Consider the following 27,350-nt stretch of genomic DNA (forward strand, 5'->3'; position numbering starts at 1 on the left):
ACTAGGCGTTCTCTCTCATAAGATTTGAGGAAACTGTTTGATAAACAAAAATTGTCCTTTCACACTGAAGTCTGTCATTGCAGCTTGGGAATGAACTTGTTCTCTTTTCATTATTGGTTACAGTTGTTATGGTACTTTAACTACTGTGCATGTTGCAAAAAATTTGTTATGATAAAATATAATTGGTGGCCAATTTACTTTTTGTGTATTTTAGATTGTACATTGCGGGATATGAAATACAGCTAACATTTGCGAATTGCTTTTAACTCTGGAAGGAGAGCCAACCTATTTCCAGTCTTGTGTACATACTTCATACATGTGGTGATCAGCTGCCACATGTTCAGATGCCGTTGTCACACAAGCTATTCGGAGTTGTGGCTTGTGTTTTTCTTTTGTATGTGTGGTTTATAAAGTCAGCTGCTGTCACATTTTGGAGTTAACATTGCATTAAAATTTATTTTCTTTTTATAAGTAGAGATAGACAATCGCAATCCAGCAGCAGAGTGAGCTGCATACTATATGCGTAAGTTTTTCATGTTTGCGCTAACAGTTTCATATATGGAACATTCACTTACTGTTTTTGTTCACACATTGTCTAACAAAAGTTTCACCGAGCAATCAGTGTTGAATTGGATTTTGTTATTGATGTAACCGCATAACACAGAATGAACTGTCACATGCAGTTTCCTCCATTTACATGTACAATTGTCTTAATTTCGTTGTTCTACCTTGGTTTTTATTTTTGGTAGTTGTATCTGTAAATTCTTCTGAAATGTAATAAAGCAAACTAATCTGCTACTGCTGACTCTTCCTCACACTATCCAGGAATCTTATTTGAGCATTGCTCACAAAAAGTGGTTTGTTAAATGTTCCATTTTTATTGATGTAAGTACCAATCTTTCCAATAATGTAAATCATTGTCAAAGGCAATAGTGTGGTTAAAGTCGTGTGGTGCTAATGATTCTATGCTGTTATTGCCTTTTGTTCATGAAATGAGCATGGAAGCAGTATCCTTCGGCACACCTTTTAAGTAATTATAATGCATGCTGCCACAAATGCTCCTTTCTTATTCATCACTTATTTCACTTGTTGTACACGTTTAAAATATAATAATTAGTAACTTACATATTTATCGCGAAACTTCCCCAGGCAACTGATGATCCAAAACATTCCGCTCCCAGTCCAGATATTTAAGAGTTGAATATATACATCTTGCTTTCCTTTTCCTCTTTTCTGAGGGCACAGTACTTTTCAAAGATTTGTGGCCATAACAGCAAAGGCAATATGAGGACATATGCGGTGTGAATATTTATCTAAACCAACTCAATAATTCTGGTAGAAAACAGCTGATTATTACTGGGAACTGTGGAGTCTATGGAACTGTACTGGTAGCTTCGGTGGACAGCACATTGGGGTTAAAGCTGTTACTATGTCTAAATCTACATTTGATAATTCTAGTCTATAGTCTTGCTAGCTGTTTACCCTCTTTTGACACTGCACGTTTCAGCTTAGCCCTGTCCTGACACGTGTGTGTGTGTGTGTGGGGGGGGGGGGGTATTCTTTTTCCTGAAAGAGGATTTTGCCAAAAGTTTATATGTAACAGCCTTTTTATCATGCTTGCCTGCAACTCAACATGTCATCCGTTTGGTGAGCACCAGTTTGTCCTTTCCGTAATATTGTTGATATTCCAACTTGGACTTTCCATTATTTTATATTTAATTACGGATATCCAGGACGAAAAGAGCTGTAGAATTTTCTTCTAGTATGTTATTGTCAAAGATCTGCGGGTTGGACACGCAACAAATTGTGACATCAATAAAATTAATATATCAATGAAAATATTCAGTTTGTGAACTTATTATGTAATTGGATAGGTGAAAAATCTCGCCAAGCAGTGGCAGGAGAACACATGCAAATTAATATATGATAGTTAACACTGTTTGTTTGTTTTATAATGTTATATGGTTTTGTGATGATGCATATTGTAAGTCATCTGTGCAGCAGAATATAGGTCATCCTGTTGAGAACTTACTCTGAAAACCAGAAAACCAGCAGTGGTCTGCAAACAACGCTGTCAAATTGAGTAATCAATGCTGTACTGTCTGTCTTCACCCAGGTGGAGTATGTATACAGCTACATATCAAAAGGACCTGATAATACATTCAATAAAAATGTTTACGTGTATGTCTTATATAAAACCTCATTTATGTCAATTCTATTTAGTTCTCTTTCATCATTCTTTTCCGCAAACAGATTAAATGAATTCAAATTACTGTACCTATCCATGACATGTCATTAGCAGTCCTTTCTTATGCTTTATTTGCTGTATTTGTGCTAAGTACCTTTCCATTAGACCAACAAAAATGAATATTGAACTCGTAAACTGTCAGTAGCATAGACGAAGCGTATGTCACAAAGTGGAATCTGTTGCATTCATCTGACAGTGGCGTGGCATGCCAAGTGTCTCAGTTACATCGTTGCAGCCCAGTAGGTGCTACTCCATCATGCTGTATCTGTTTCATCTGAAGTTGCAAGCTAGACGTATGCTTTATGCTACACCACTTGGCATGTCATTCAGGCATGCATCTTCCATTATGGGTGCCTATCATTAATATCATTTGTGCAGTACTATAGTAGGATGAATGTCAGTTCACACTGAATGTGAACAGACTTTCACATCAGGTCTTGTAGAGTGGTGTTATATTAACTAAAGATGGAACATCACCACCATGTTACATTGCTGTACTCACCAGTGAAAGTGAGAGTATGAGGGAACATTCTTCATACAAGAAGTTAGCATATAGAATTGACAGTAAGGAACTAGCAATAGCAATAGTAGTAGAATTTTAAGTCACCAAAGCAAAGCTCATAATGAGTATTCGCCAGAAACCTTGTGGTAAATTCTATGCAATGCTGGTTGCCATAAGTGCCCTACAAACATTTTAAAGCATAAACATTAATTTAGAAGAGTGTGCATCACTCTTTAGTTTCATTATTCAAAGTTTGTTTTCTATTTAATTACTAAACTCTGCCCAAACAGGTCATGAAGGTCTAACGGTACCAATCGGCCCCCATGTCATCCTTAGCCCAGAGGCAACACTGGATTAAAGTATGGAGGGGCATATGGTCAGCACACCGCTCTCCAAGCCTTGTGTCAGATTACGAGACCAGAGCCGCTACTTCTCAATCAAGTAGCTCCTCAGTTTGCCTCATTTGGGCTGAGTGCACCCGCCGGCCAAGAGCGCTCGGCAGACCGGATGGTAACCCATCCAGGTGCTAGCCCAGCCTGACAGTGCTTAGCTTTGGTATTTCAGTGCCTGTGTTATTCTGATGACAATGCAATGCAGCGACCACAGCCATTATGAAACATCATCAGATAAATTCACAATTGTGAATAATGATTACCATCAGCTGTGGAATAGAATGACGACACTGAAAATTTGTGCAGGACCAGGATTCGAACCCAGATTTCCCGCTTATCGTTAGTGGCTACATTACCATTTGGCTATCCATGTATGACTCACAACTAGGCCACTGTACTCGAATACACATAATTGATGAGAGAGTACAGATTCTAGACATATAGTTAACGACACGTGGAAGTAGGATCTGGCTGTGAGTCGTACACGGATAGCCAAATGGCTATCCATGTATGACTCACAACTAGGCCACTGTACTCGAATACACATAATTGATGAGAGAGTACAGATTCTAGACATATAGTTAACGACACATGGAAGTAGGATCTGGCTGTGAGTTGTACAAGGATAGCCAAATGGTAAGGCGACTGCTCGTGATAAGTGGGAAATCTGGGTTACAGTCCTGATCCGGCACAAATTTTCAGTGTCGTCATTCCATTCTACAGCTGATGACAGTCCTTATTTGCAGTTGTTAATTCATCTGAGGTGTGCTTAACTTTGGTGATCTGATGGGAACGTGTTTTCCCACTGCAGTGAGGCCATTTGCATTTTCTATTTAATTACCAAGTAATTTCTTAAAAATAGTGTAATAACCCTGCCCCCCTCCTTTAGTGGAGCTTATGGCTTCACTGTTGAATCATTTTTTTTTTTTTTTTTTTTTTTTTTTTTTATAAATGAAAGTCGGTTGTCAAAGACACTATCAAACAATGGAAAGTCTAGGTTGGAACAATAATAATACTACACACACACAAAAACAGAGAGAGAGAGAGAGTCATCATACAGTTACAGTGATATCAATGTTTGTTCTTATTTTTATACAATGTCAGCTTTTTTCTTTCTCGAGGTTGTGTGAAAACGAAATAATTTTTGGTTTACAGGTGTTGAGTTTCCTTGTATAGGAAAAAAATTTACAGGAAAAATAAAGAAGAGACAGAAGCACAAAATCCAGTGTTACAGAGTGAGCGAGCCCACATGGGCTAGGTTAAAATGTTAGCAGATAATGTCACCATCTCTTCTGTGTCAAAACTTTCATCGTTTACATGGACATTCCATCTTGTTTCATTTCATTGCTGGTGGTGTGAATGCTATCTCGTAAACATATTGTGAAAGATTTTGGCATGATGTTGTGCGAATTAGTCCCGAGAAAGCTTGCAAAAAATATTAGGAATTTCAAAATGTACGTTAGGGACTAACTGAATGATGGAGTGCAGTTGTTAAAGACACTAATCTCAGCTGTGGGAGGATGGAGTTTGCTCTGTGCAGCCATCCTGATTTAGATTCTCCTAAATCATTTCAGACACTGCTGGGATGGTTTCATTCAACAAGACAACAGCTGACCACCTGACCTATCCATATAAAAACATACGTTCTGTGTGTGGATATCTCTTGAGCTATAATCTTGTAGGAAAGTTGTGCTATTTATTTTCATTGTATTATAATGACAAATCGTACATCGTTGTGAGATGATGCTAAGATGAATAAATAAATCAAATCAAACGATCTGCCGTGTATTATGATAAGTGTAGTATCTGAATTGAGAATGTTAGTTCTTTCTCGATTAATTGCCACTTTGTGTGTCCTTTTTCACTCCTGACCCAATCTTTGAAGCAAATTTTCATCTGTACAGCATCAATAAAATTACTATATCCTTAACTTCTCCTGTTCATCATTTTAATCCTACTTGAGAAGTGTAGAAAACTTGAATATTATTGATCTCTGTGTATTGATTTTTAAACGCATCTCCTTAATATGTGAGTGGCAAAGTACTTTTGGCTTTATTACATCTTCATAGTGAAATATTCATTCATTTGGAATTAGTTGGATACATACTGTTTCAGGTATTCAAGTCATATTGGAGGAGAATGTGCACTAACTACTTGACCCTAGTAAATAGAGATAAACATCACTCAAGATATTATGTTCATATGACCACAAAATTGGTTATAATGAAGTATCAAATTGCAAACCTAAGATAAGAACGGTTTAACATTCCTTGTGCAGCTAAAAATGATTCCAATAAGCAGTGTTTCCACCAATTATGTAATGCATATATGGCTGTATTCAAAGAAACGAGACTGAGAAGTGGGTGGTAGAGCCACATGACAAGTTTTGATTCATTAGCCACTTTACAAGTTTTGAATCATTAGAGCCCATAGATTTATTAGACTCTTCACACATTAGATACACTAAGTATCTGTAGATGAATTCGCAGAGCATAACTTGGAGATTGCCAATACATCGTGTACGTCTCATCATGATCCGGTTGATAGACTGAAAGAGAAATACTAAGTACCAAAGACCATGCAAATAAACATATATATGAAACAAACAAATTTTGTTATTTACATATGTATATCTTCGAGATTTCATGAAAGTAGGGAACAGGGTTGAGAACTTAGGAGAATTAACGATGAGATCAGTAAAACGTAACAATTTACAATCGCCCGATAATGTCAAGAACGGCCGGCGACAAGCCAAGTAATCCGAATTACTGTTTCTGGTGCCAAGCGAATAAATTTGTACGAGACGTGCTGAGGGCAAAGTGTTAAGTATTGAGTGTCATATTTCCAGCAAAATAAACCGAAGATTATGCCAGTGCTATACAAGACAAAAAGCATCTTGTTCTGGGGACTCACTACATTAAAAGCACATTCCTCCATTTTAGTAGACTGAGACTGCTATGGCATCTAAAGTTTTATACAGTGTTAGTACTTCACTTGAATTTGCTGATTGAAGGAAGATTTTGGATATTACTCTTGGAACTGAAGTAGATGAATGAACAGAAAATCAAAAATTTGGGGATGATAAAAAGGTACAAATGGGCATTGTCTTCTAAGGACTCCTGTACATCCAGTTTTCCATTAAGAAGAGTGAACCTTCCTTTATTATTGCATCTAACTTTCAGTAAATAAAAAATCAACTATTGTATAGCACCGATCTGAAAATTATTTTATTGTCACTTCAGTAGCAATATCTCTGTCACTGTTGATATTGTGCTTACAAGATCCAATAGTTTTGGTAGAAATAATATTTTTGTGCAGTTCAATTGTGTCAGTGTATTCAAATAACTGAAAGCACTATTTGCTTGCAGGATACTGTTACGTGTTCGAATGCTTTATTATATAAAGCATGAGATTATAGGTGATCTGGTGCAACATATTAATGATGGTGTCCATGTTAGGTAAGTTTACATAAAGCAAGTGCATGTCCTTTCCCATTGAATTCTTTAGTAAAAAATTGATTGAAAAATTTTTCACTTTGTTGTGCTAGATGGCTCTGCTTTTTGGTGCTTGGTAGAATATGGAAATGAAGTAACAAGTAGACAGGAAGATATAAAGTTTTAATGTCTGTTGTTGTTGTTATTATTATTATTATTATTATTATTATTATTATTAAAGAAGAGTGATTCATAGGTAGCAATTATTTGTTGTTCGTGCAAATATACACAAATTCACCACTTTCGCATGCTGTTACTTTCTTGATGTGTACTTACGAAAACGCACTAGTGTGTGCGTGAACGGGGGTTAAGCGGTGTTAGCTGAGTATTTTGAGTTGATGTTTGGTTGATTTCTTCACTGAGGATTGAGTGTTTATATTTGATATAGAAGCAGTTTGAAACAATTACACTATTTGCAAAACTTGTAAACTGATGCTTTTTTGTGCTTTTTGTGAATGACTATTGCCATTCATAGTTATACAGAAAAGTAGACTCGCAGTGTGATGGTGCAATTTGCTTTGTAGTTGTCTCTGATATCTTTGCCACTAGAAGATTACTCTTAATGTATTTAGTCATTGTTTCCGATGTTTTAAACTCATAATTTCCACAGTAAGTTTCATTGTTTGGAAGTTTTTTAAGTTGCTCCGGGCTAAAGATTGTTTGGTAAGGGCGCAGAACAAAAAGGATTTAATTTATTGGAGGCTTCAAATTAGTGTGTTGTGTGAGTATTTCAGAATCCTAAAACGTGAGATGTGATCATTTCAAACATTAATGTAGACCAATTTATTGTAACAACTCATTGTGCACCCCTCCCTATTTCCTCTAGACGTTACTAAGAGAACTTTGGAGGTGGAGAATATTATTATTCCCCATTACTGAGATGGTTAATTGGTGAGGAAAGACAAAGGTCTCTAATTTTTTACCTGGAAGCAGAAGGGAATTTAGTTCTTGATTTAAAAATAAATAAATAAAAGTGTGCATATGAATGGCTGCTGTAGAATATAAGTAAGTTGCCTGATGAAAAAAGTGATCACCAAGGAGATGTGGTCAGATGTAAATGTAACTTTATATACATACGCAACATTGACAGGCCTATAAATGATTAGAACTGCAATCACTCATGACATGTCCACCAGAGTACATTAGTTTTGCATTTCATGAACTTTGACATGCCTCTAGGATATTATTAATTCTTTTTGTGATGTTTCAGCTGACAACCTCTCAGCCATTCTCAAGATGAGTTGCTTGCAAAATTTTTAAATCAGTTTACACAACACTGTGAAGTAATCGTGCTTCCATCAGAGCATCAGTTGCAAATAGAACTTTATGCATCTAACAGTAAAACAAAATAAGCACAGTGTCAGCCCGACAAATTAAGCAAACCCCTCATTTCATGTCTGCACTTTTAAAGGAAATATTGTTTTAATGTATGCTGTCCCTTATAAATAACTAAATATTTCTAAAGCACTGTGGGTTCAGTGACTTTGCACTTGTTTTATTTTACTCTTAGAGGTGTAAAACATTTTAACTATGACTTGTGCCCTTCTTATGAACAGTGTTCTCTCTGACACATGCACAAATACTCCACAGTATTGTTGAAAATGGTTAAAAAATGTTGCAGGTGACTCACCTTGAAATGCCGAAAGATTGTCAACGTCTGAGAACAAGAATTAATTATATCTCAGATGCAGACCAGAAAGTTGATGGAATATTCAATCTACTGTGAAAATTTTAAGAAACACATTGCATTAGTGTTGTTCAAGTTTAGTATTTCAATCTTTGTAGCGTATATAAGGGATGTGAATAGTATCAGATGTTAAGTGATCTATGAAGAACATGCAGATAATGTGTACTTCTGTTGGGCATTGTTACCAGCTCCTGACACCCTTTGAAAGGGTGTTGCCAAGTTTTCATTTGACCATGGCTTTCGACCACAAGGAAAGATTATTGTATTGTGCACCAACCACATTGTAACCCTTTTCCTGGGGAGGTGCCCCTTCCAATGTTTTTGGAGAGAGAGAGCAGTATTATTGCCGACATGATGTGATGAGCCATCAGATATCAGGTCATACCTGGCAGTGACTGAGAGAACTGACAACACAGTGGTAAATCACAGACACCCTGTGTCCTCGTATATTACATCTCTTGTGACAATATCATGGTGCCATTTTTCAACAGTGCAGTGCTTTTCATACATGGCCCATGTGCCTACAAGCTGTGGGTGTAATGTTAAGGTACTGCAAATCTGTCCCCAATAGAACCAGGTAAGATGTAAACTCTGTCCCAGTGCCAGTATCCAGGATACTAAGAAACCAGTTAACACAGTTGTGGGCGGGCCAGCTTGCGTCAGGAGAGGATTCAATGGCTTCATGATGCTCTTCCCAGCTGAATCAGTTCATACATCCCCCGCCCCGCAAGATACTTTCCAGCTGGTTTCCTGTGCATTCCACCCCCCTACCGATCTGTGCATTGAAATTGCCTGTAAGACATTTGATGTCATCCTTGAATACTTTGTCAAGGGTTGACCAGAATTTATCTGCAGACTGTGGGTCTATCTTGTTGCTCTACTTACAAGGGAACCTCCCCATCGCACCCCCCTCAGATTTAGTTATAAGTTGGCACAGTGGATAGGCCTTGAAAAACTGAACACAGATCAATTGAGAAAACAGGAAGAAGTTGTGTGGAACTGTGAAAAAATAAGCAAAATATACAAACTGAGTAGTTCATGGGAAGATAGGCAACATCAAGGACACTTAAAACGCAGGAGCGCCATGGTCTCGTGGTAACGTGAGCAGCTGCGGAGCGTAAGGTCCTTGTTTCAAATCTTCCATCGAGTGAAAAGTTTAATTTTTTATTTTCAGTTTACGTGACACTCTTATGTTTTCATCACTTTTTTGGGAGTGACTATCACATTCACAAGAAAACCTAAATCGGGCAAGGTAGAAGAATCTTTTTACCCATTCGCCAAGTGTACAAGTTAGGTGGGTCGACAACATATTCCTGTCATGTGACGCACATGCCGTCACCAGTGTCGTATAGAATATATCATGTGTTTTCCTGTGAAGGAATCGGTTGACCTATGACCTTGCGATCAAATGTTTTCGGTTCCCATTGGAGAGGCACGTCCTTTCGTCTACTAATCGCATGGTTTTGCGATGCGGTCGCAAAACACAGACACTAAACTTATTACAGTGAACAGAGACGTCAATGACCGAACGGACAGATAATAACTATGCAAAAATAAAGAAAGTAAAATTTTCACTCGAGGGAAGACTTGAACCATGGACCTCTCCTTCTGCAGCTGCTCACGCTACCACGGGACCACGGCGCCCGTGAACTGACGGTCTCCATAATATTGCCTATGTCGCCCATGGACTACTCAGTTTGTATATTTTGCTTATTTTTTCACAGTTCCACACAACTTCTTCCTGTTTTCTCAATTGATCTGTGTTCAGTTTATCAAGGCCTATCCACTGAGCCAACTTATAACTATATCTGAAGGGGGTGCGATGGGGAGGTTCCCTTGTTAGTATGGGCATGTGCATTGATCAGTGTGTATTTTTTGTTGGCGCACTGAACACGCATGGTCATAAGTCGGTTGTTCAGCGGTGTGACTTCTCTGATGATGATGATGATGATTATTATTATTATTATTATTATTATTATTATTATTATTATTATTATTGTATACCAGTATTAGACACAAGATTTTTTTAAAAGCAGCTGAATATCGTATAAGAAAGAGTGGGTTAATGGGTAAGTAAATGCTGATTTAAATGTTGGGGGGGGGGGGGTTGTGGTGGTGGTGGTGGTGGTAACAACAGCAACAGCAATGTAGACCATCAAGACAATGGTAGTGGTGATTGTAGAATGATTGGACTTGTTAACAGAAAAAGTCTTACTTTATCAGAACCTTCTTTTCATGCCGAATGTGATTGAGTATGATTAGCAACAAACAGTTCAAAACTAATACTTTCGCTTGTGTTTTCTTTTTCAAGTTTTTAGTCTACAAGCTTTCATTGTTTCTGCTAATGTGTGTTTTCTTTCACTTGTCCACCCTTGCACATTTGCATGTTGGCACTGATTGAACATGTATAAAATGTATAGGAGATAAATTATAAATCTAGAATTCCAAGCGGCACTCCTGTATGCTTAAAGTGTAATTTGCTGCAAGGAAATAGTTACCCTAAGTTTAATTACAAGCTAGTGTCTGGTTTTACACCTATTCTTTAATTTTTGTAAGTTTTTGCCAATTCATTCAATAGCTGAAACTCATTGTAACTGTTTTTATTTTTTTGTTTAGTTGATTAGCATTCTGAACAATAACCCCATCTGTGCTTTAATTTCATGTCAGACAGATTAGAATTTAATGAGAGTCTAATTCTATGAAACTGAGCCGCATGTGTAATGATTGCAATGCACTATCACTGTTGGTTTTCTTTAAAATACTGTTTCTTGTTTTTAGTGATATTGTAGGAGCAGAGAGAAGTTGTTTCCTTACTGTATAATACTTTCATAGGATTGCTCTTTGTCAGGGGTTTGTGCTGTGATTTCCTGTAAGAGCAGTTGTGGTTAGTTAAATACCTGGGTGTATGTTACAGAAGTGTAATTCACTATTTACATCCAAGTTGGTCAGTTCTTTTTCCAGCTAATTTTAATAACTTAAAAAGTTGCAGACAGTAATGAAAGAGAGAGGTTTATTATGAAAATTAAAACCCCTTTAGGGTGTAATGACAGTAGCAGTCACAAAAACAGAAACACTTGGTCTGTGATGGTGGAAAAATAGGTTTTCTTTTTCTGTCAAAACTTTCATTTCTATAAAAGCTATTTTCTCTTCCTTACTTCCTCTCTCCTTGAAAAAAGCATTTCTTGATAGTTGATGCATTCATTCATCTGCTTTAGTCAATTTGTTTCATCCTTACCACAGACACAAATGCTGTAACAACACATCAGCCTATTTAGAAATAGAAGTTATCTAATATTTTTCTAAAACAGGAAAATTATATAACTTTCATGAACAAAATACAATAGTGATGCGTAGTCTCAACAATTATCTGCTAGTGTTTTGCACCTAAATTCCATTGGTTCCCTTTTGGGGCACTTGCACAATTTCTGCAATGTTAGAAACAATTTTCAGTTAATTGTTTCAATAGCATTCTACAAATATGATGGAATTTTTTGTATGTTCATTTTGTGGGACAACATTGAAGGATAGACTGATCATACAGGGTGTATACGACTCGGGACAACTGGGAGAACCGGGAAAAACCCGGGAATTTTTTCATCTGGCAGAAAACTGGGAAAAACCTGGGATGTTTTTTAGAATTCTGGGAACTTTTCATTGTTTTTGTTGTCAGTTAAATTTTTGTAACTTTGACTGGTAAGAACCTACTCTAACAAAGGATATTACTGTATCCCGCTACCGCAAAATAATACTTCAACAATAAAACACAATCGAGAGAAAAAAACAAAAATAACTTAAATTGCAAAGGATATGCGCCATATACAAAGACACACACAGTGCTCATGCAATTGTCCACCAACTGCAAAATGTGTCAAAGGCTTTAGGAAGACTATGCAGCGCTTCATAACAATAAATTGTCTCCGATGAGTGTGAAGTCACAAATGTTTACATTAGATTCGTTTTAGCGGTGCGTGCGCAGTTGAGTCGCATTTGGTTAGTAGATTATCTCGCTTCTGGCTACAGGAATGTGGCTGTTGGCTGTGTAAGCAGTCGCAGCAAGCAGCTAGAAGCTACTGGGAAAAGGGGGCGCCAAATTCATGTTCTTGAGGAAAAATAACTTCTTTCACAAACTGCCTAGCATCCAGCGCACGTCTGTCTATCGATTATTCATATGATTTTTAAACGCTTCCCGGTTGATTTTTGACATTTTTGAACACATTTGAAGTTGATTTCTGAACAAATCATAAGTTGATTTTTGAATGCATGCATAGTGTACATGATGTCTCTGGTCAGGAGAATCCTCGTCGCATCTAGAAATAAACTTTCTGCAGACAAACGGGGACGGGGCTATATGAGCTGAGCGGAGTAAAGCTGAACAGATGAATGACAATCGCTGTCTGATTATGGGGTTGGTAGGGTTTGTGAATGATCAGCGTTGTTATAATTACTAGCAAAATCCATAGATTCAGATTACCAGAATGGAAATAAATGACTGACAGGAATAACATGTGAGAAGTATTGCATATTATCTTCTTGGTGCATCCAAGGAAATGAAATTTTAACAGAAAATTTTTGCCCAGATCGCTACACTAGTAAGGACCAGTAGAACAGCCCTGGCTAGCAGCCCCTTAAGCTCTATTTTGGAAGTAATGAGGAACATGTGTTGTACGAACATGTAGTAACACCTAACCGGAAAATACTCGCAGGATAACTAAACCTGTGATTCTGGCAGGGTTGGGGAAGTTAATCGGCGAACAAATTTTGACAATGGCAGGAATAGATACAGAATTGGTGATGACAAGATTGTTTGTCAGAATGGGGAAGGAGAAGAAACGGGGACATCACACAAATTATGGAAGAAGGTGCAGTTGCGCTCAGGAGGAGCTAGATAGGATGAGGAGGGAGAAGGGGGTTGGGGAATGGGAGCTGGCTGTTGGCAAGAGATCTGCTAGGAGAAGGAGATTTTCAGATAGTTTTACTATAGGTGTTTGTAATAGATATGACCAACTGTCAGAGTCTAGTGGAGAGGAATCTCTAGTAGCTGTAGATGTAGGAATTATGCAGCAGACCTCAGCAGTTACGGTGGCTAGGACAGTTGCAAAGTCTAAGAGCAAGAAGAAGGTTCTGCTGTTAGGTAGTTCTCATGGTAGAGGTGTAGGCCAGCAGTTGCAGGAAGTTTTGGGGAGTGAGTACCAGGTCACCAGCATTGTGAAGCCTAATGCAGGATTGGCTCAGGTGACTTTTAACATAGGGGGGTTATGTAGGGATTTTACTAAAGAGGATCAGGTAGTGATTGTGGGTGGGGCTGGTAATAGTATTGATAGGGATGGGGAGTATGACATAGATGGTGACCTGGAAAAGATAGCCACTCAGACTGGCAACACGAATGTGCATTTCGTGGAACTGTTTCAGCGTCATGATCGGCCTCATCTTAATACAACCGTCAGGCGTAATAACATGAGACTTGGGGGTGCGCTGATGACAGAAGGCATGAGTTACATTTCAGTGGTGTCGGTGGAGTCTATCGGCAGGACGGGTTTCACTAGACATGGCCTACACCTCAACAGGAATGGGAAGGGGAGGTTGGCAAAACTTATAGGTGACAGCATAGGTGGGGGTGGTGGGACCACTCATGGGAAAATTCCGGCAGTTGTGGGTGTTAGAGCTGTACCTTTTTTAGATTGAAGTCAGCTGATAGGTATTCCTGCTTAAGGGAAGTCTCTCTAACAAAGAAACCACTTTCTACAAAGCTTGGGTATCCGATTAATGAGGGAATTAGTATATTTCATCAAAATATACAAGGTATTAGAGATAAAGTTAGAGAACTGCTTATAGATGTTGACTCTGAAATTATTGGTATATCTGAACACTTCTTAAATAAGGAGATAATTCAGAGGCTTCCTTTACCAGGATACAGGTTGGCTGGCAGCTTTTTTAGGAGCTCTTTGCGGTGTGGGGGAGTAGCCATGTATGTGAAAAACGGTAGCCCATTTGAGTCAATTGATGTTTCAAAGTACTGCACTGAAAAGGTGTTTGAATGTTGTGCAGGTGTGGTTAAATTTAGTGGAGCTAAACTTCTTACTGTTGTTATTTATAGATCCCCAGACTCAGATTTCACAACATTTTTGCTAAAGCTAGAGGAGGTTCTTGGTTCACTTTATAGGAAATACAAAAAGCTAACCTAACCTAACCTAACCTAACAGTTATATGTGGTGACTTCAATATTAATTGTATAAATGATTGTGCAAGGAAAAGGATGCTGGTAGACCTCCTTAATTCATATAATCTTATGCAAACCGTATTCTTTCCAACGAGAGTGCAAGGGAACAGTAGAACAACCATAGACAATATTTTTGTTCATTCGTCATTATTAGAAGGGCATTCTGTTAGCAAAAAGGTGAATGGCCTTTCAGATCATGATGCACAAATTTTAAGTCTAAAAGATTTTTGTGCTGCAACACATGTTAAATATAGTTACCAACTTTTTAGGAAAGCTGATCCAGTTGCTGTACAGACTTTTGTAAACCTTATCAAGGAACAAGAGTGGCAAGATGTTTATAGTGCTGATACAGTAGACGATAAATATAATGCTTTCCTCAAGACTTTTCTCGTGCTCTTTGAAAGTTGCTTTCCGTTAGAACGTTCAAAACAGGGTACTAGCACAAACAGGCAGCCTGGGTGGCTGACTAAAGGGATAAGAATATCTTGTAGAACAAAGTGGCAATTATATCAAAATGTTAGAAACAGTCACAATCTAAATGCAGCAGCCCATTACAAACAGTATTGTAAGGTGCTTAAAAAAGTTATTAGGAAGGCAAAAAGTATGTGGTATGCAGATAGAATAGCTAAGTCTCAGGATAAAATTAAAACCATATGGTCAGTCGTAAAGGAAGTGGCTGGTCTGCAGAGACAGGTCGAGAATATAGAATCAGTGCGTAGTGGGGATGTCCGTGTTACTGATAAGTCGCATATATGTACAGTACTTAATAATCACTTTCTGAATATAGCAGGTGAACTAAATAGAAACCTAGTCCCAACAGGGAATCATATAGCGCTCTTAGAAAAAAGTGTTCCGAGACTGTTACCTGAAATGCTCCTCCATGATACTGACAAGAGGGAGATTGAGTTAATAATTAAATCACTAAAGACCAAGAACTCTCATGGATATGACGGGGTATCTAGCAGAATACTGAAGTATTGTTCCACGTATGTTAGCTCAGTACTTAGCCATATCTGTAACTTTTCCTTTAGGAGTGGTCGGTTTCCTGACCGATTAAAGTACTCGGTAGTGAAGCCACTTTACAAAAAGGGAGACAGGGATAATGTTGACAATTATAGACCTATTTCTATGCCATCGGTATTTGCTAAAGTTATCGAGAAGGTTGTATATACAAGGTTACTGCAGCATTTAAATTCACATACTTTGCTGTCAAATGTACAGTTTGGTTTTAGAAATGGCTTAACAACTGAAAATGCTATAGTCTCTCTTCTCTGTGAGGTTTTGGACGGATTAAATAAAAGGTTGCAAACGTTAGGTGTTTTCTTTGATTTAACGAAGGCTTTTGACTGTGTTGACCACAAAATATTACTGCAGGAGTTGGAACATTATGGAGTAAGGGGAGTAGCTTACAATTGGTTTGCCTCCTACTTTAAGAACAGAAAGCAGAAGGTAATCCTCCGCAATATTGAGAGTGGTAATGATGTTCAGTCCCAATGGGGCACTGTTAAATGGGGTGTTCCCCTAGGGTCGGTGCTGGGGCCACTGCTGTTTCTTATTTATATAAATGATATGCCTTCTAGTATTACAGGTGATTCAAAAATATTTCTGTTTGCTGATGACACCACCTTGGTAGTGAAGGATCTTGTGTGTAATATTGAAACATTATCAAATAATGTAGTTCATGATATAAGTTCGTGGCTTGTGGAAAATAATTTGATGCTAAATCACAGTAAGACTCAGTTTTTACAGTTTCTAACTCACAATTCAACAAGAACTGACATTTTAATCAGACAGAATGGGCATGTTATAAGCGAGACGGAACAGTTCAAGTTCCTAGGCGTATGGATAGATAGTAAGTTGTTGTGGAAAGCCCATGTTCAGGATCTTGTTCAGAAACTAAATGCCGCTTTATTTACCATTAGAACAGTATCTGAAATAAGTGACATTTCAACACGAAAAGTAGTATACTTCGCATATTTTCATACGCTTATGTCATATGGTATTATTTTTTGGGGTAATTCTTCTGATTCAAAAAGGGTATTTTTGGCTCAAAAACGGGCTGTTCGAGCTATGTATGGTGTAAGTTCGAAAACCTCTTGTCGACCCCTATTCAATAGTCTGAGAATTTTGACATTGCCCTCACAGTATGTATTTTCTTTAATGTCGTTTGTTGTTAGCAATATTAGCTTATTCCCAAGAGTTAGCAGCTTTCAGTCAGTTAATACTAGGCAGAAATCAAATCTGCATGTGGAATGCACTTCCTTGACTCTTGTGCAGAAAGCAGTGCAGTATTCTGCTGCATCCATTTTCAATAAGCTACCACAAGAACTCAAAAATCTTAGCGTAGCCCAAACTCTTTTAAGTCTAAACTGAAGAGTTTCCTCATGGCTCACTCCTTCTATTCTGTCGAGGAGCTCCTGGAAGAGCTAAAACATTAAGCAAATTCCAGTGTTACATTCTTGATTTTATTTATTTAAACTAACGACTTGTCGCCTGAATATGTTTCTTATATTTCATTTCATTCTGTTTCTACAATCGTGTTATAATTTCATGTATTGACTCGTTCCATGACCATGGAGACTTCTCCTAAATGTGGTCCCACGGAACAATAAATAAATAAATAAGACGCTTCCAAATTTATATAAAAATTCTGTAGTACTTCTTTTCGATCTCGTGCTTGAGACACTGGTAAGTGTGAATGAAATGTGAAACTATTTCCTGACATAAAGCTTTTTGCTTGTAGTAGGCCTAATAGGCATTTGATATTGGTACTTCGTGAATTATATTCTGTCGTGTTATAAAAATGACCATTTGTGCCAAAACAGTCTCGTTTATTTGGTGTGTGTTACAAAATTGCTGCCATATTAGAAAGGCCTATTTTGTTTTATCTAGCAGACAGTGACAAAATAGACGTAATCCAATCGAGAAACCAAACCAGTCTTGGGTATTATTTGTGTCAACAGCTTTTTCAGTGTTAGATAATGACATTTCGATTTTTCATGTAGCAAAACATTTGACAAACTTTGATGAGGTAATAGATTCTTTCACAGAAAGGAAAGCACGCCATGTAAAGCTGTAGCAAGATTAGAGGGAAAAAAATGCTAGTGAGTCGCATTTGGTTGTGTACTTTCTTGCTTGTCCCTTGTCTTTATTGGGTTTACATAACCTATATTTAATTTTATATCGCACAAAACCACAGGTTATTAGCTAATAAGCAATAAAGAGTTCAAATTTTCGGAAGAGTTCTTGTTCTCCCAATTACAAATAATCCCATCCGCTATTGATTGTGTGTGTGTGTGTGTGTGTGTGTGTGTGTGTGTGTGTGTGTGTGTGTGTGTGTGTGTGTGTGTGGTTTTTTTTGTGTGGGGGGGGGGGGAGCAGGAAAGGCACCATAGGTCATTTCAATTTCCGCTGTCCTGAATATACAAGGGCGGTTCAGAAAGTAACCTCCGATTGGTCACAGTGCGGGTTGTGGGGGGAGTAGCGACGCCATCTGTGCGTTCACGCACTCAACAGGTCAGTCGGCATCAAGCCGTGGTCGAGTGAACGTCGTACCGGCGCTAGTTTAGTTTTTGTGGCAGTTTGAAATGCGTGCTGCAATAGAAAACCCCGCCAAATGTGAAGTGCGTGCTGTCATAAGGTTTTTTACAGCCAAACGATATTCTGCAGCAGCTATTCATTGTGAGCTTTGTGCCATGTACGGACCAAGAGTTATGAGTGAAGGAGTTGTCCGTGAATGGGTACGTTTATTTAAAAGTGGACGAGAAAACGTTCATGATGAAGAGAGGAGTGGTAGACCATCATTGGTGACTGACGAACTCGTTCAGACAGTTGATGCAAAAGTTCGTGAAAATCGACGTTTCTCAATGTCGGAGTTGTCTACTGGTTTTCCACAGATTTCTAAGACTCTCTTGTACGAGATAGTGACAGCAAGATTGGGTTACCGTAAGTTCTGTGCACGATGGGTGCCCAAAATTCTTACCGACCACCACAAAACTCAAAGAATGGCCTCTGCATTAGACTTTCTGTCACGTTATGAGGACGAAGGAGAACCATTGTTAAACAGAATCGTAACCGGTGACGAAACCTGGATTAAGTACGTGAACCCTGAGACAAAAGAACAATCAAAGATGTGGGCACATTCAAATTCGCCTACCAAACCAAGAAAAGCCTCGCAAGATTTTTCTGCCAGAAAACTGATGGCAACGGTGTTTAGGGATGCCAAAGGGGTGTTGTTGGTTGAATTCATGGAACGTGGTACGACCATTAATCAAGACGTGTACTGTGAAACAATAAAAAAGTTACGACGGGCTATACAGAACAAACGCCGTGGTATGCTGACTTCCGGTATCGTTTTTTTGCACGATAACGCCCGTCCTCACTCTGCTCGCAGAACAACGGCCCTTCTTGAGTCCTTCAAGTGGGACGTTATCAACCATCCACCTTACAGCCCAGACCTGGCGCCAAGTGATTATCACCTCTTCATGCATTTGAAGAAATGGCTCGGGTCACAGCGGTTTGATGACGACGAAGAGCTCAAAGATGCGGTCACAGGCTGGCTCCAGGCACAAGCGGGTGATTTTTATGCAGAAGGAATTTCAAAGCTTGTGAAGAGATACGATAAGTGCCTCAATCGCTATGGAGACTATGTAGAAAAATAGTGCAAAGATGTAGTTGTAAGATGTATATATTAAAATATTTTTATTTAACTTGGTGTATTTTTTAAATCAACCGGAGGTTACTTTCTGAACGGCCCTCGTAGTTTGATGGCATCCATTACAGAATATACACGTTTCAATTCCACAGAGCGGAATACAGTGATGTGCGATAGAAGAATGCTTTATGAAGAGGTGCGGCACTGCACTTTGGCATACTTAAGACCAAATAATATGCCTTACATTTGCTTGGGCACACGTTTTATGTTTCAGATTTTTCAGAAAGATGTGCGCACAAGATGAACACATTTTTGAAAATTCGATTCTTTTTTTTTTTATTGACCCAGTTCGCAAATATCATAGGTGCGGGGCTGTTGTGCAGAGCAGTCTGCGTGGTAGTGGGGAGGTGGATAGTCTCAATGTGACCCATGTTTACATTTAGTGATTTTGCTGTTTTCCCCTTCATTTACTCTCTCGTCAAATGAAATTTGCTGTTGCTTTCATCACATTGCTCTTTCATAAGTGTATAATGTATTTTGATGAAAATACAGATCCTGTTTGGCATCTTTACATTGCTGTGAAATGCATAGCAGAAGTACTTCCCTTCGTACCATTTATTAGGGTTTCTTCCCATTCCATTCAAGACACAGTCAGGTCACAGTGTCTGGAGGCTGTGTGTGTTTTTGTGTGTGTGTGTGTGTGTGTTTCTATATTTGGGAAGAAGGACTTCGTCCAAAAGCTTAAAATATGTTAGCAGTCTTTCTTTTCATCGTGCCTGTCTGCAAGTTGGTGCCTTCTCTATGTGAAGAGTAGCAGTCTTATCATTTTCATGCTGTTGTTATTCCACCGTATACTTAACATTGTTCAAATATTAAGAAACCAACTTCTGCAGCCAAAGTATTATCTGAAGAACTACCCATTTTTGAAAGCTTAAGGAAACTAAGAAGAAATAAAAATAAATATTTGATAAATATTTTGGGAGTTTGCTTCAGTCATTTCCAACCAGTCTTTATTTTATGTATTTCAACAGCTCGATCCCATCATCAGGTCCTGTCATAGTAACATGTTTATTAATTTTTAATTATGTATTCCTTTGCAGTGTGATGAGGCCAATCTCCCATCTGTGCCATTGAAGTTGTGTACAGTAATTTTCTCCTGTCCAGTAAGATTTACTTATCCCAGTGCGTATCTTAAGCAGGATGTATGTTTAAACAGGATGTATATGCCCTGAGACTACCAGGGAAAACCCGGGATTTTTTTCATCCAGAAGAAAATTGGTAAAAATCTGGGAACTTTTTAGAATTCCAGGGATTTTTTGTTGTTTTAGTTTTGAGTTAAATTTCTGTAATTTTGACTTGTAAGAACTCTAACAAAGAATTTTACTTTAGCCTGCAGCTGCAGAATAATACTGCAGCAATAAAATATAGACGAGAGGAGAACACCAATAAAATATAAACGAGAGGAAAACACCAATAAAATGTACATAATATATAATAAAAAACTGCATTCGATGAGCAATGGATGACAGCTAATTAAATTAGGTTTCTTGGAGCAATTGCCAGTGGGCCATAGCTGCAGGCAGCCATATGATACCATGAAAAATTTCTCTGGTTTGCCCAAGCTGCTAGATTTGTACATGCATGGAGCAGTCAGGTGTAATAGGGATTGGCCTCCACCTGACCCACATTTTACATTTAATGATTTTGCTTCTCTCTCTTAGTTTACAGCTCCCAGGTCAAATGAAAACGAAGCAGATTTCTGTGGTTGGGCGCTATTGAATGAAGTAAAATATATTCACATGACTATGGAAGACTAAAATATGTTATTAGTTTAAGTTTTTTGATTTTATGTTATTTCCACGTTATTGGCTATCAAATGTTAATCGTTTTGCAGAACAATGAAATTATTTTCATTGGTTTGCTAGAGAAGTTCGGCTTTTACTAATCTTTCCTGCAAGAGGCAGTAAATTTATTTGAAACAAAATGTTTGGTTCCACACTGTTAGCTAATTTCAAGAGCACATTTTCATCTTCTGTTGTGTATGGCATTATCCTGTAATAAAGAACCAAATGGTAGATCGTACAGTAAAGTTACTCCAATAAAATTGGCTTCCCGAAAATCTCACTGAAAAGCTTCAGCAGAATTTTGCATATCTACCTTCCATGAAACTCTAAAGTTTTTCAGTCACAAAACAGGTTTCAACACTTGACTGGTACTTCCTCTAGGCTTGGCATTATTCTTAAGTTTACAGAACTCAATTACTCAGTAAATTATTGACTGGGAGCAGACTGTTGTATCATGAAACTCCCCACAATGCTTTATATTTACTCCTGGAGTAGAACATAAACTGTGAATTATAAAGTTTATTGGCTTCACAAGTAACCTTGTTAATTTTTATAGAGTTTGAAAAAGTCATGAGAGGCTCATTGTTCTTAGTTCTGGTGCATACAACAACCTTTTTTATTGTTTTTGCAAGAAATTTGCATTCCTTTTTACTGGCTTTTTGCAGTCCTCTGAGGATGTAAATTTGATTGGAAATGCTACATAATAGTATTGCAAAGTATGGAAAACAAACCTATGTTAAAGTCATTACATAGCAAAATATTAGTGTGCTTGAGTTGTAGAGTCTAGCTTTGAAATGAATATTGTGCCAAGGACCGCTTTGTAATTTTGCATTCCTTATCTGAATAGCATAAGTTAAAACAATTGTTATTAAGTACAGTAACTCTGTATGCCCCCTCCAAACAACATGCCACACTGCTGCACGTGGTCACGTGATGCCCCACTACGCATGAAATTCCAAACAGAAATGAGACAAAAGGTGTACGAGCAGAACAAACACCAAACATTGGCATCCTACATCATCATACGCACAGTAATGCCTGTATTCTGGTGCACTCTGGCAACTACTGAAACGAACCTATTTTTAATAGATTGCAGGAAAATATTGTGACTGGTGATTTAAAAACTTTACTTTCAAAGTAAATTTCGTTTCCCCCCCCAAGACGAATTATGTTAGTATGAGAGTATGTGATGAATTTCTTAAGCCTTCGACTCTCATTCAAAACTTACCAATTTGAGGACCATCCACTTGAAAAATTTTTGTGTCCAGTCAGACATTCATGACCGGACATTTATGTCGTCATTTAAAGTTTTACTGACACATTTGTGTTTGATGCTTTCATTGTAGCTATACTATATGTATATTAATTTAAACCGTGAACTTCTCCTATTTGTGTATTTCGACTTCTTGACAGTGATGTTGCTATTGGCTGACAACACAGTGTCGTATGCTCCTAATATCTGCAGTCATTTGCTGATGTGATAAGGTGACTTGAGCTGTGATTGGCTGCCAAGAACACATCACAGTCTTGATTTCAGCGCTTCGGATACTAACACACTGTATTTGGAATTCATATTTATGCTTTTGTAATGTGAAAATATGCATCGAAGATATTTCCAGACCCCACATTTTTTTTTTTTTTTTCTTTTTATGGGTTTCAGTCCCTAAAGTGCAGATAAGTTCTACACCAGCATATAAAACTTCTACCATTCAAAGGATAGATAACTCTTACAGTTAAGAGGATAAGTATACTGCCTCTTAACACAGAGAAAGTGTATTTTTAACCAGGAAAGCTGGGAAAAATCAGGGAATTTTTTTCTTTTTTCCCCTGTCCACTTACCCCATTTTAAGTCATGTCAGTGATGATTTTACTTAAATTTTTACCAAGTATACTGTTGTCGCGCAGAAAGAGCACAAGAATAAACAAAACAATCACTTTGCTCTTTCAGTCAGTTGTTTGCATACAAAAGATTGTTAACCAATAAGATAAAATTTGCTCTGATCTTATGGATGCATACAATCTTCATTATATAAGCTTATTTATCTCTTGGCACATATTGTACAGCATGATTATTAGGATTTCTTGGTTATTTACTATTGTTAAGACAAAAGAAAACGTGGTTAAGCGTAATAGAAGTGGTGGTAGTCATTATAATTTAGGAAGAAATATTATACAACTCAACCAAAGCAAGGAAGGTATCAACACTAGTGAAAAAGTTTTTCTTCTGGCAAAAGGTAAATACAAATGTAGAACAGTAACTTAGAACGGAAGTTGGTTCTCGGGCTACCCATTTCAAAAGGAATAATTTGCAGAACGGAAAATGGTCAATGGTAGAATTAATCATTTGGAATTTGGTGTTATCCAAGGATGTTAACAACGAAGAAAAAAGCTGAAGTACAAAGTGAAGGGGGTTGGAAAGTAAAGATGATTAAAGAAAGTTACTGAGTACCACTATTTGAAGGTCCAGGCTAGCAGCACTTGTGCTGTAAGATCCAGAAATAAATCTTACCTTGGCCAGATTAAGGAAGTGATAAAATGAAGATGAATAAAAAGATTAGAATGTGCAGTGAAGATTGAGGAGGACATTGGCTGTAGTTAGTGTTGGTATGGAGGTGCAAAAAAATTAGATCTGAATATAAGGAAGTGGACAGCACTGAACTAGGTGAGAGACTGATAACTGTACAACATAGTATTTATTTTGAGAGCAACCAGTTATTTTTGAAGATCACAAAGTGCAATAATTGACATGAGTAAGACACACGTGTAATAATCTCTCTCTCTCTCTCTCTCTCTCTCTCTCTCTCTCTCACTCACACACACACACACACACACACACACACACACACACACACACACACACACACATATTTGTTAACTATCAAGAAATTTTAGTTTGAAGTAATGACATCTTGAAAGAAATAGAAGATTTATTTATCTGAAGGCTTAGTAAGATGTCACAATTGGAGAACAATGGTATTATGTGCTTTTCTTCCCATTCACATGTAGCTACGAGAAGCAGAGATTGATAAGTTACTTACTTGTGATCCTTTTACACTCCTCCTTTTCATCCTCTGGAACTATGACTATGATAACTTCTCTACAGTTTATAAGACAGTTCAGTTTCTATGGTGTTTGCATAAATGAAATTAAGAAAGAAAGGTGCATTGCAGCATTACAGAAAGAGCTGTGTTGGTATAATTTTTCTTCCAAATGACATACTGCAATTGCCTTTTTCACTCGTAATATAAATTCTGGTCTGTCTGAATTAACCCTTATGCAGCAGTGTGTGGCATGGCTTAGGTAGAGCACCTATTGATAGGCACCCTGTGTTCCCCGGGACTTGATGTTCACAGTGCCTTGCCGATATACCCACCCTATTGTGATCAGCCCCCTGTCCCTTGGTGGGACTCAGATGCAGATAGGTCCCTTCTGGTGGGTACCTACAAACACGGTTATGAATGCTACCCTGCTATGAGAAACGACCCGGCACTTGGTTTCCTCGCACGCTGTGGCCCTGATGTTGGCTCTGCTATGCTGATGCTTGGCAATGCTGATAATAACACAAGAGTGTAAGTATAGTGAAATTGCATGGCCCATCTGACCTATTTTAGGTTAAAGCTTCTGTGTCAGTGCTGTAATAGATAATTGCTTCACCCATAGTCACCAAACTTCGACTTTTAGTATTAATAGAAAGTGCATCTTTTATGTTAGTCTTTTTTCATATTTTTAACTTTCAATGAGTTGTATATAATTGATTCTTTCTTGGAACTTCGATGTTGTGGCGAATATGTATCGAGCTACTTTTGTGTTTACTGGGACAATAGTATAAGGCTGTGTAATTACTGATTGCAAAAACACACAAAATTTAATATAAGAAGTATATTTTGTGAATAATTTTGTGCTCTTACAACAATTTGTCACTTCTGTTAAATTTTCCATCATTCACTTTACTGTTAATGTTGTAGTTGTTAACATTACATATTAATGTAAAGACAAACTGCCAAAGGCCGAGTATTGTGTTCTGTATTACTAGTTTCACTCTACAGATGGGAACATCTTGGCATTTCCATTGCCCTAATGGCAACACATGAAAGATTTAAAGGTCTGCTCTGAATTATTATTGACACAGCATTGTGTCAATGGCATTTGGGACTATTCTGTGTTCATAATGATGCTAAGTGGAGCTTTGAACCATTAATGTGGTGCTATTAGGGCAGTGAACATCTGCTGATGCAATCATTTGTAGAGTGAAACTATGAATAAAGAATATAATACGCAGCATCTGAAGGTGTAACTCTATATGAATTCTTACCGGTCACTGTGTCCCCTGCAAGTGATGCCTGATTTGCTACTGTTGCATATGGGTACACCGGACGTACGTACGTACGTACGTGTGTGTGTGTGTGTGTGTGTGTGTGTGTGTGTGTGTGTGTGTGTGCTTTGCCGAGAGAGAGAGAGAGAGAGAGAGGGGGGGGGGGGGGGGGGGGGCATTCTGAAAGATCTAAGGCACTCAGCTTGTCTTAAGGAGTATGGCAGCTCAGATCCCTAACTGGCCATCCACATTTCTGTGGTTTCTCTAAATTGTTGTGAGAAGAACATGGCCGATTTCCACATCCTTCTCCACTCTGTGCTTTTGTTTGTCATCCATCACGTGATGATCTCATCGTAGACAAGACATTAAATCCTAATCTTCCTTCCTTCCATTAGTATTAATTATATATCAGTAAGCAAATGTTATAGATGTTTTATTTGATTAGTGGGCAATAAAAAAATTTCTTGTTTTACGTATTATTTAATTAGAACATTGAGTGCTGTATTACTTATACATAATTCATTCATTTAATAGTTGGGACTGTGTTTTCCTAATAAATGACAGTGATTTAATCAACATATGTAGAGAAAAAGCACATTAAAAAGTGATTTATAGAGAAAAGCAGTACAGAATTTTTTAAAAAAAGTAGTGATGATGGAACTAGTTTCTCCTCATTTGATAGCTTTACTTAATTGCACTGTTCTTGTAACCAGAAAAACTTCAGCCTTTGTCTCCATTTGTAAACTGAAGGGGGTGGGGTGGTGGGCGGCAGCAAGAGGGAGTAAACATACAATACTTTGTGTGTGTGTTTTTTCCAGTAAGATGCAATATCATTCTTGTGTATCCAGAACATGACATTGGAATATAAAGCTAATATTGTGTGCAATGACATAATGCAGTTGTGTGGAGAAAATGTATTTTTATTAGTAATAGTAGTAACAATAATAATAATAATAATAATAATAATAATAATAATAACTTATCTGAAACCTATAGATCAAGCAGACACAGGAAACCCAGCTAAATATCGCCCCATAACATGCCTACCAACAATATACAAAATATTAACTTCAGTCATTACACCGACATTAATGACTCATACAACACAGATCAAAATTATAAATGAAGAACAAAAAGGCTGTTGCAAAGGAGCACAAGGATGTAAAGAGCAACTGATAATAGATGCAGAGGTGACATATCATGCTAAAACTAAACAAAGGTCGCTACACTACGCATACATTGATTACCAAAAAGCTTTTGATAGTGTACCCCACTCATGGTTACTACAAATATTGGAAATATACAAAGTAGATCCTAAATTGATACAGTTCCTAAACATAGTATTGAAAAATTGGAAAACCGCACTTAATATCCAAACAAATTCAAATAATATCATATCACAGCCAATACAGATTAAGTGTGGAATATACCAAGGAGACTCATCAAGTCCTTTCTGGTTCTGCCTTGCTCTGAACCCTCTATCCAACATGCTAAATAATACAAACTATGGATACAATATTACTGGAACATACCAACACAAAATCACACATTTGCTATACATGGATGATCTAAAACTACTGGCAGCAACAAATCAACAACTCAACCAATTACTAAAGATAACAGAAGTATTCAGCAATGATATAAATATGGCTTTTTGGAACAGACAAATGTAAGAAAAATAGCATAGTCAAGGGAAAACACACTAAACAAGGAGATTACATATTGGATAACCACAGCGACTGCTTAGAAGCGATGGAAAAAACAGATGCCTATAAATATCTAGGATACAGACAAAATATAGGAATAGATAATACAAATATTAAAGAAGAACTAAAAGAAAAATATACCGTATTTACTCGAATCTAAGCCGCACTTTTTTTCCGGTTTTTGTAATCCAAAAAACCGCCTGCGGCTTAGAATCGAGTGCAAAGTAAATGGAAGTTCTGAAAAATGTTGGTAGGTGCCGCCAGAACTAACTTATGCCGTCGAATATATGTATC

General features: G+C 37.6%; 1 protein-coding gene across 1 annotated transcript in view; it reads left to right on the plus strand.

The window, feature by feature from the left end:
* The window catches only part of LOC126237034 (chromodomain-helicase-DNA-binding protein 7), a 322,661-nt gene that overhangs the window by 175,954 nt on the left and 119,357 nt on the right, over positions 1-27,350 (plus strand). The window contains exons 26-27 of the mRNA XM_049946794.1: positions 6,511-6,600; positions 24,392-24,607. Of these exons, the coding sequence (XP_049802751.1) occupies positions 6,511-6,600; positions 24,392-24,607 (306 nt within the window). The remainder of the gene's footprint in view (positions 1-6,510; positions 6,601-24,391; positions 24,608-27,350) is intronic.

The sequence above is a fragment of the Schistocerca nitens genome, chromosome 2 (genome assembly GCF_023898315.1).
Source record: "Schistocerca nitens isolate TAMUIC-IGC-003100 chromosome 2, iqSchNite1.1, whole genome shotgun sequence".
NCBI lineage: Eukaryota > Metazoa > Arthropoda > Insecta > Orthoptera > Acrididae > Schistocerca > Schistocerca nitens.